Source organism: Helianthus annuus, chromosome 3, assembly GCF_002127325.2.
Source record: "Helianthus annuus cultivar XRQ/B chromosome 3, HanXRQr2.0-SUNRISE, whole genome shotgun sequence".
NCBI lineage: Eukaryota > Viridiplantae > Streptophyta > Magnoliopsida > Asterales > Asteraceae > Helianthus > Helianthus annuus.
This window is the reverse complement of record NC_035435.2, coordinates 152,187,853-152,197,871: the sequence shown is the minus strand read 5'-3', so window position 1 is coordinate 152,197,871 and position 10,019 is coordinate 152,187,853. Positions and strand designations below refer to the sequence as shown.

Genomic DNA, 10,019 nt, shown 5'->3' with positions numbered 1-10,019 from the left:
GAAGATGATGGTGGCCATCTTTATTTTTATTTTTTTTATTGTTCAGGGGCAATCTAGTCATTTCGCATATATTTAACTGAGAAAATTAACCTGGGTTAGTGATAAGGATCACCCGAGTGCAAAATTTGCAACCACTGGGACCAACTCTGTAATTAGTAAACCACTAGGACCAAGTCTGCAATATTTGCAAACCACAGGGACCAACCATGCATTTAACTCTTGTTACTTATATAAATTACAACGTTGTTACTCAAATTAATTAGTAAGGGACAACTGTTTTGAAGTTGTGTCAATTATAAACTAAAAATGAAATAATACTCATATGACATTCAGAATCAAATGTGAAGTGATGCTTACAACAGATCTAAAATACAAAAATTAGTAAAAATAAAATGATCTTTATTTATGAGCATGTTTTGCATACCAATATGATTACTAATATCACTTGATGAGCACACATCTTATGGGACATCCTTCTGCTCCATATAACCTTAATGGTAAGCAATGGACATCATATATTCCTGCTTCTATATCTTTAAGTTTCAAACCTTCAACAAGAATGATTTCCTACAAGCAAGTATTAACAATTTCAACTAGACAAATAACAAGCAAATTTACACAGCATTGAAAACATAGCAGTATTAATAGTTTCAGCTAGACAAATACCAGCAAATTTACACAACATTGAGTTGTGTGAGTTTGTGCAAAAACATTTCTCAGTTGGAAGATACGTATCATGTCCCATGAGTTTGCAAGATTTTTCGTTACGGCAGCTTAGGAATATTTGCAGTATTTCCATTTCTAAGAAGTTTTGAAGTTACAAATACACATTTACTCATACTGGTCCTCACAAAAATATAGTTTTGATGCGGCGCGACATGGTTAAATGTAAGTTGTAACAAACCACACCGTCTTATAGTTGCAATCTCGCTGGAAAAGGAAAAAGCATGTTGAGCCTGGTCATGATTTCGGTAGTTGACTTAGATTGATACGTTCTTGTCATTATTGAAGGGTATTTTAGGTATACAATAATAACTAATCAAACATCGTTTGTAAGTATGTTCTGAGTCAAATGTTACATAAGGTGACTAGTTCTTTTGTCATTCGTATGTATGGTCTGAGTCAATGTTACATAAGTGAGTATTTGACTTACTCTGTTTTTTAAGAAGACACGATGAGCAGAAACCAGATGATCATATGCAGCAACTGATAAGTAATCAGTACCTACAAAATGAGAACAAACGACTGATCATGTTATGCACACAACCAAGATAGGGTTATGCCGTTATGGTAGATATTTCCTAAAACAAATGTTTTCAGACAGAACATTAAACTAAAACTAAACAAACATGTTCAATTACCAACAAGTTTGATGTCAGTGTTGTCCTTCAGCCACTGGGCTCCATCCTTCGTAAATCCCACATAGCTTGTGTCAAATCGCTTTTCCCACATTAGCCGCCTGAAATTAATGATCAAGTGTTTATTAAATGGATCCAAACAAAAGGCTGAACAAATAATAGCACCATATGATTATTAATCCTAGTTAAAATAAACAGTGACAGGAGGTTACCGTTACCTATCAGTGTTTAATGTTCTGAAAAGCACACGCCTTACTCCCTTTGGAATGTTCAACGACTTCATTACTTCAGCTGAAGAATAATTTAACAAGTAATCAACAGTAACCCAAGGAGAAATTAAGTAACACATGTTGTACAGACTACAGACAGAACTCGCACATCAGGGCCGTCACCGAAAATCACACCAAAAAAAAATAATAATTTGGCCCTGTGCGAGATAAAAAAATTTGGGCCCTATTCATTAATCCGTTATGTTTGTTTATTGATTTGGGCCAAGTCATTAATCCATTACACACTAAAATAGTTGGGCTTCAAAACAATTGGGCTTTAACATTTTTGGTTCATAAATCCAGACGCTTTAAGTTTTTTTCTTTAAAAACATACAGATTTTTTTTAAATATACATATAAAAATTATAATTTTTTTCAGGCCCTATTTCGATTTGGGGCCAGAGCAGTCGTCCACCCAGCACTTGCTCTGGGCCGGCCCTGTCGCACACGATGCAGTTAATGCGGTAAAATAGCGGATAGCGGTCAAGGTCCGCTATATGACATATAGTTTATAGTGGTGGTATAGCAGTAATTTTTATACCATGCATAATTTATTATTTTTATATATATATAAATATATCTCTGAAAAAATATATATAAATTCACAAGTATGAGGACTAAATATAAACTAATGAAGATGGAGGGCCGGGGGTTATATGTTAAAATACCCAAACTTAAATAACCATAAACATCCTCACTTTCATCATACGCCGTTTTCCCACTCCCCATCTCTTCTTCACTGCTGCAAGAGGAACGATCGCATCCACATTCACACTGTTCCCGGATACACATTCTTTAGACAATGATGATGATGGATGCTCTGTTCTGGTTACAGCAGGGAAGGTAAGGTTCGATCAGCATGTAAGGTTCGATTCAGCAACTTCGATTAGCCACCATTTCTTCTCTATTATTACCTAGCAACTAAGGACCAAGCAGTACACTCTTTGACTTGGGTTTTTAATGAGTTGAAGCTATAACCGCTATATAGGTTTCCAAATAGCAGCAAATAGCGGCCAAATAGCGGTATTTAGCGCCGCTAATAGCGGACCCGCTATAGGCCACCGCTATTTGGACCGCTACACACCCTGAGGTCCGCTAACCGCTATAGCACCGCTATTGACTGCTTAGGTCGCACATGCAAGCAGCACCCATTGCAGAGTTAAAAAATTATACTAATATCAGGTGATTATTCTTGAGTTAATGTCCCTGTGGTCCAACAGTGAACAGACTTCAGAGTGCTCTGTTGAACAGCATATAGCATGGTTGCTACATCAAGAACAATTCTTTTGCATAAATTTACCACCCCCCCCCCCCAAACACACACACCACCGCCATCCTCGAAGACAAGTACTTAAAACAAATGTACCCAACATAAATAATTCAAGGTTAAAGGTAAAATATGTAATTAAATAAGTAAATACCTGTTATGTTAGTGTCCCTTGGAACATCAACTAATAAAGCTGGACCTGTAAAGTAAACAATATCATGTGTTCAGACTCTTGATGAATAGTAACAACTAACTATTACAGTGAAAAGACTTTCAACACCATGTTTTAATCAAGTTCATAAACAGAAAACAACAAGTTAATAACAAATAATACCATTGAGCACCCGCAAATCAAGACTATCGACATCGAACCCGGCTTCATAGTAATTCTCATAAAAATGCCCAGGTGCATCAACATGAGTACCAGAATGAGCAGGCAACTTAATAATCGAGAAGTTGTAATCCGACCCGTTCCTCATACTGTCATGGAGTCTAAGGTAATCTTCCCCAATCCCAGTTTGAGAGATCCCAGTGGGTGTTGCTGCAGTAATCCTGTGAGTAATATCATAAATTTTCCCATTGTCATAAACATCCCATCTTGGAGGAATCAACTCACTATCTTGTGATGACAAAACAACACAAGGTAACAACAACAACATCAGAAACATCAACTGAGGATTCATATTTCCAAATCACTACGTTGGACAGTTGATAAGGATCTTTAAGAAAAGGGGTTAAAACATAAGATTGATCGAACTGCACATGTTATATAGGCGGCTGTGTTTGCCGTCATCTATGACCAAATAAAAGTCACAAAAATCCAATAACTGTGCAATTTTTTGTCAAACTTATCTGAAATACGTATTCATATTTTAGATATTTATGAGTCATTTGGTGGACTTTAAATAAGGGTCGTTTTCTTGATCTTGACATCCTAATCCTGACCAAATCAATTAGTTTGAATATCATAAAAGAGCAATAAGACCATCAAACTTGTACTCTTTCTTGATGTTAAATTGAAACAAACTTTATTTTGATACTAATCTTATAATTATAATTCTTTTTGTTGTCTTTATAAGAAGATAGTAGGTACTTCATTTCATATAAATATATAGAGTTAATAGCCAAAATAGTCCTTGAGGTTTGCTCACTTTTGCTACTTTCGTCCAAAATCCAAAATTTTTAAATATGGGTCCCTGAGGTTTGTATTTTGTTGCCATTTTAGTCCAAATTTCAAAAACCCCCATTTTTTACTGTTGCAACCAGCCTATTTTGTCGTTTTGCGCAGGGGTATTCTGGGTTCTTGATCTGAGTTTGTTATAATAACTCATAAAAATGACCAAAATACCCCTGCACAAAAGGACAAAATAGGCTGGTTGCAACAGTAAAAAAAATGGAGTTTTGAAATTTGGACTAAAATGGCAACAAAATGCAAACCTCAGGGACCCAGATTTAAAAATTTTGGATTTTGGACTAAAGTGGCAAAAGTAAGCAACCTCAGGGACCATTTTGGCTATTAACTCAAATATATATAAGTTGTGAAACCAACTAAGAAAAGAACAAAGTTTCATTGAGGCATTTAATCAAACAGGTTACATGCATCAACAATTTTCGGCCACTTGATCTGACCTTTAAAAACATGAAGGGCAAGTGTGTCAATATCCAAAACCCGCATCAAAATAGTGATCATACACGTGTCCTGAAGCATCCACGTGGGCCCCAGCGTGTGTCGGCAATTTCATTCGAATTGCTGGCGATTGAGCCGTTCTTCATGGTGGCCAGAAGCCAGAGAAACTGCACCCTTTTATCTTTGTCAGGTTGTAAAACAAACAAACAAGCAGCCGACTTACGAGTAGAGCTGAAAAAAAAATCGGTTTTTTTGAATAAACCGGTTAAAAACCGACCCTAACTGGTTGGACCGGTTATTGTTTTGAGTAAAAAAAAACAATTAGTAACCAAAACCGGTTATAAAAAAACGGTTTTTCTTTTTGATGAAAAAAAACCGGTTCAGTTAATAACCGGAACTAGGGGTGCTAAACGGGTCGTGTTCGCGGGTTAGTGGGTTCAACCCGACCCGAACCCGGAAATTTTACACAAACCCGAACCCGACCCGAACCCGAAAATCGTATCATACATAAGAACCCGAACACGACCCGAAGTTTCGTGGGTTGACCCGAACACGACCCGTTCAACCCGAATTTTTTTTATATTTTTTCTGAAATTAATATATTAAAATTAAAATTTACTTAAAAACACAAATGTATATAATAATATCATATTTAAATTATAAAATCTATGTTAATTTATCTTTTTAAGTTATAATCATTGCATAAAATACACAGTCCATTTAATTTATGACATAAAATATATTGTAAAAAAATATAATATAGTATAAATGTGTTAAACGGGTCAACCCGCCAACCCGACCAGGTTGACCCGAACCCGACCCGTTAACCTAAACGGGTTCGCGGGTTCAACCTGAAACTGACCCGAACCCGTTTAGACTAAACCTAAACCCACGAATTTCGTGTTAGGTTCGTGTCGGGTTTTCGGGTCGTGTCAGAAATTCACGCCCCGGAACCGGTTTTTAAAAAAAAAGACGATTTATACACCTCTATTTACGAGATATACTTATTCTTTATTATATTATACTTATAAATTATAAATAATAACTAGTGGGATTCCCCACATGATGCACCTGGAATTCGGTTTTGATCGGTATCGATTAGCTTCATTACAGTGCCGATACTCGGTATAGCAACTAAAACATCAAATGAAAAAACGTGTTTTACATCGATCGAAAACCATAAAAGTACGAATACATGAGGAACGGGTCGGATTATAACCTCTCGATTACCCTAGGATTACTGCAGTAACACCCGCTGGGATTATAACGTCTCGAATACATAAGAAACGGGTCGTAAGCTATGGCGAGTGTTTATAAGTAAAGATAGGTGGCCATATTTAAACTGAGAAAACCTCATTGCTCCTTAAGTAGCTTTTCAAAGCATACTTAATAATAGCCTTGTTTACTCTTCCACTCCTAAACACTTGTAGAACACAAAACTTGGACCCAAGTTGGTTATGTGATGTTTATGTGAAGCTCGAACTTGAGTCGAGCTCAACTTGTTTCGAGTTTTTACTTGTTCAACGTGACTTATTTATACTCCAAAATGTGCACATTTTACGAAATGTTTTTGCTCCTAAGACTATCCACTATCATAACCTAAACCAACCCAATTTTTTATTAAAAAACTATTTTCTCTCTCTTCCACTTACACAATCCAAACCAATACATTTTTTCACTCCCATTCACAACACAACACAACCCAACCAAAACCAATATTTTATTAAATAAATATGTTTTATAATTAATTTTTAAATAGAGAAGAGAAGAAAATAATTAATATTATATATTTTGGTTGCAACCCTTGATTGAGCACACAACAGGTTGTTCACCATTATTATATTTTTAATTAAAAAAATTGCTTTGTTTTTTGTCTTATTAGCCACGTGGCAAACAGTTGAAGAAAAAAATCACCATAGTGGATAGTCTAACAAAAAAATTAAGGGGATGTTTGTGATCGTTTATTAAACTGTTTATTATTGATTATTATCTTATGATACATAAATTAAATAATATTTTTTGTATTTTACACTCAAAAAGCTAGATCTTGATTGCATTTAGTTAATACAAGTAGATTTAGTGAGCAATCCCAGATTGTTGATAATTCAACATACAACTTCTCACTTGAGACACAAACCAGTTGATAATTCAACATACAACTTTCCCACTTGAGACACAAACCAAAGTTTTACAAATCTAAGAGAGTGCAGTTGAGGTTGAAGTTAGGTAAAATACAAGTGCAATAATAATCTGATATGATATACAGAAGACGATTGTCACCAATCAATGAGCCAACTTCCTAAGGTGGTTAAGCATCCTTTGTCTGATCCATTGCCTATCATTTGGAAGATATGCCTGCAGAGAGTGATCATAACTGCAAGGCAAGATGAGATTCATTTAGCGACAAAAATAACGTTGGTATTTTAAATATACACAAAAAGTAGAAGGTGCAATTTTGACATGTTTAGTTCTAAAGGGGGGCAACTTGGGTTATTTTAATCGAAAAAAGCTTAAATAACACATTTTAGGGACAAGTTAATTGGGTCCCCAAAGCACAATTTAATGCATAACAAGACCTATTATTGCTTTGCACTCATATTTAATGCATTAAAATACATTTCAGGAATGAGTTTATTCAAAATGGTAGACTATCGTTGTCATAGAATTATAAGTGCCCTGACAGTCCCTGTGGTTTGCTCCGATTTCACCTTTAGTCCCTACATTTTCAAAATTACAGCTATAGTCCCCAACTATGGCAAATTCGTTCTCGGATAGTCCCTGGAGCGGATGGAGGTTAGTTTTTGGTGTTAAGTGGGTGTGAAATGACTAGAATACCCTTGTTATTAAAATAATATTTATAACATTAACAAATATCTAACCCATCCACCCCCACCCCCACCCCCACCCCACCCCATTCCTCTTCAACTCTGTGTTTTCCCTCAACCCCCACCCAACTCCGACTACCTCAACCCCCATCGAGTGCACATATACCTGCACTAATAAGAATGAGAAATAAAAAACTTACACTAAAGCACTCAAGTCAGCAAGGCCATCAATGAAATTATACAGATCTTCAATGTCATAAGTTATATTTCTCATAACTGGATTCAGTTCCTTGAGTTTCCTTTCATAGAGTGCACATATACCTGCACATAAGATATGCATGATTTAGACATTATTGCACTACAGTAGAAGATTATACAATATAATTATACTACTTGTATTGTATGTATGCACATTTTTTTCAATCAGAACTGAAAATCTAACTGATCATACTGACTGATATTTACATTCTTGCTATCCATGATATGCTCATAAAATTATTTCTGATGTATAAACTATTTTTTTTATTATTGATACCATTGACCATCTATATGGTAAATCACTTAAAACAGCACATAAGCTGCCTGCTCAATTCATGAATGTATGGGTGAACAATGTATATACTTTAAAATGAATAACTTTACAGTTAATACAACTCTACCTCTTATGTTTAAGTGTTTCTGAATAAAAGATAAAAGTAAACATGCTTCGCATTAATCCCCTCGTAATATTTTTCCATTACTTTCCTTCATTACTCATTAGTAATATAACATATAGTCCCTAAATTTTAAAGAAATAAATAATATAATCTTAATTACGTCGGAGCACTCAGGGAGTCTATTCTCCAAATTGCTTTATAGAAAAAGAGGGATGCCTCTAATAAGTTTTCCAAACATATACAGCGGAAAGATCAGTGAAAACCAATCACATCCCCTGTCCTACTATAAACAGGAGCAATTCTGATAATGGATGTTACTAATGTTCCGCAGTACACGTGTACAACAGTTCTAGAGACTTCAATATGTTTCAACCATTTTGACCTCTGATTGGCTCAGTTGTCTTCTTCTTTGTAAAAAAATAAAAAATAAAAAATAATAATAAAAAAAAACTTTATATCTTTTAGCAACGATTCTAAGGTAGGAACCAGTCCTCCTGACTGCTTTATGGATCATAATTTAGAAAAGAAGTATTATAAAAAATATGTAACAGCAAATTATCAACTTTTATTCTCGAAACCGAGTGTATAACCTACACATACCATCCATTGCTTGACTTATTGATTCATAATCCATAAACGTCCTAGTCGCACGGTTATGAGAAGTCTGCATGAGTATAATAGTGTGCTTATTACTAGCCTGCATCCAGACAAACAACAGTAAACAATCAGCAGAAGTAAAAAAAAACTATCACAAATATAAAAACACATATAAATTTACCAAAACTTCACATCATTCCACTTATTCACCACACCAAAATCCTACAAAAATAAAATCCTCATCTTAACCGCCCACAATCATTTCCAACAGCATAACTTATCCAGATCATCTTACAAATACCGCCCGGTCAACCATCCTATCACCACCGAAAGCCGAAAGCATCTACACTTGAGCTATAATTCTATAAACCAGTACAGAACACACACACAAAAAAAAAAAAAAAAAAAAAAAAAAAAAAAAAAACCTAACTAACCGGCAGCACCGATACACACAAAAGCACAATAATTTAACTATTTACATTACCAGATACATCTCAAGCATAAAAATTGAAATTAACAACAACGTGTTTGTTACTTTGTTAGGGTTTGCAAAACTTCACTAATTAACCGATACAAACATCATGAAATCGCTTCTAAAATCAGGCATATGATCAAATTACACATGAGAAACCTAACTATGAACGAAACCGATTCAACATTCGTTTGTAAAATTATTTGAGATTATACGCAAGTAATGAAGGAGATTCTAAAACAGGTATAGATATAGAAGATGTATGTGCATATAGATACATGATATGGATTAAGAGTGAGAGTGTGTGTTTCTCACCATTAGAGATTCGCAGAGGGTTGACCGGAGGTATGTAAGTCGTCTTCTTCGTCTTTTTCTATGAATGAAAAAGAAGAATTGCTTCGCACTATGGTTTTGTAACATTCGGGTGCTGGGTTTTTTTTTAGGGTTTTTTACATATTTCCCCCTCCTAAGCTGTTTTATTACATATTTACCCAAACCATAAAATCAATTACATATTTCCCCTCCCTAACTGATATATATTACATATTTCCCCTTTTCATTAAAATGACTCTTATTTATGACTATTTTACCCTTAATGAACTAGTAAATGAATATTTACATATTTCCCCACTCTAATATGTAAAATCAATTACATATTTACCCAATTTATGTATTATCACCCCAATTCTTCTAATAATAAAAACATAAATTTTGTTCATAATAATTTCCGTTCAAAAAACATAAATACGATACCAAAAAGCACCTGATTCATATACAATAAGACTTTAAATTTCACATGCTAATGGCAACCATATCATCTTCCATAAACACCACCATAGCATCGATTGTAACTGAATAAACACAAGCTATACGTTAAGGTCTTACGAAAACAGGCATATATTATAGTTTTCCTTTTAAGTCAAGAAAGTACAGTATTGACATTAAACTT

General features: G+C 34.7%; 2 protein-coding genes across 4 annotated transcripts; both read right to left on the bottom strand.

Annotated features, from left to right (window-relative positions):
* Positions 1 to 287: 287 nt before the first annotated feature.
* LOC110930071 (cyclase-like protein 2) lies at positions 288 to 3,742 on the bottom strand. Of its 3 annotated transcripts, none has more exons than XM_022173299.2 (6): positions 3,228 to 3,742; positions 3,048 to 3,092; positions 1,577 to 1,649; positions 1,362 to 1,459; positions 1,154 to 1,224; positions 288 to 567 (listed from the first exon to the last, which is right to left on the bottom strand). In XM_022173299.2, the coding sequence occupies exons 1-6, from the start codon at positions 3,574 to 3,576 to the stop codon at positions 442 to 444; spliced, it is 762 nt and encodes a 253-aa protein (XP_022028991.1). In that variant the 5' UTR covers positions 3,577 to 3,742; the 3' UTR covers positions 288 to 441. The 3 variants fall into 3 exon arrangements, with proteins under 3 accessions (XP_022028991.1, XP_022028989.1, XP_022028992.1); XM_022173297.2 differs by lacking the exon at positions 288 to 567 and adding an exon at positions 598 to 956; XM_022173300.2 differs by lacking the exon at positions 288 to 567 and adding an exon at positions 598 to 930.
* Positions 3,743 to 6,600: 2,858 nt separating this feature from the next.
* Positions 6,601 to 9,524, bottom strand: LOC110930070 (enhancer of rudimentary homolog). Its single transcript, XM_022173295.2, has 4 exons — positions 9,386 to 9,524; positions 8,602 to 8,698; positions 7,546 to 7,666; positions 6,601 to 6,894 (listed from the first exon to the last, which is right to left on the bottom strand). The coding sequence occupies exons 1-4, from the start codon at positions 9,488 to 9,490 to the stop codon at positions 6,804 to 6,806; spliced, it is 414 nt and encodes a 137-aa protein (XP_022028987.1). The 5' UTR covers positions 9,491 to 9,524; the 3' UTR covers positions 6,601 to 6,803.
* Positions 9,525 to 10,019: the final 495 nt, after the last annotated feature.

Excerpts from the sequence above, each read along its gene's own strand:
- LOC110930071 (XM_022173297.2), bottom strand. The coding sequence starts at position 3,576 with ATGAATCCTCAGTTGATGTTTCTGATGTTGTTGTTGTTACCTTGTGTT. Across the intron at positions 3,093-3,227 it reads TGATTTGCGGGTGCTCAATG|GTCCAGCTTTATTAGTTGAT; the intron begins GTATTATTTGTT and ends TTTACTTTACAG. Across the intron at positions 957-1,153 it reads GTGTCTTCTTAAAAAACAGA|GCTCAACATGCTTTTTCCTT; the intron begins GTAAGTCAAATA and ends AATCATGACCAG.
- LOC110930070 (XM_022173295.2), bottom strand. The coding sequence starts at position 9,490 with ATGTTACAAAACCATAGTGCGAAGCAATTCTTCTTTTTCATTCATAGA. Across the intron at positions 7,667-8,601 it reads AATAAGTCAAGCAATGGATG|GTATATGTGCACTCTATGAA; the intron begins GTATGTGTAGGT and ends TCTTATGTGCAG. Across the intron at positions 6,895-7,545 it reads GCTGACTTGAGTGCTTTAGT|TTATGATCACTCTCTGCAGG; the intron begins GTAAGTTTTTTA and ends CTTGCCTTGCAG.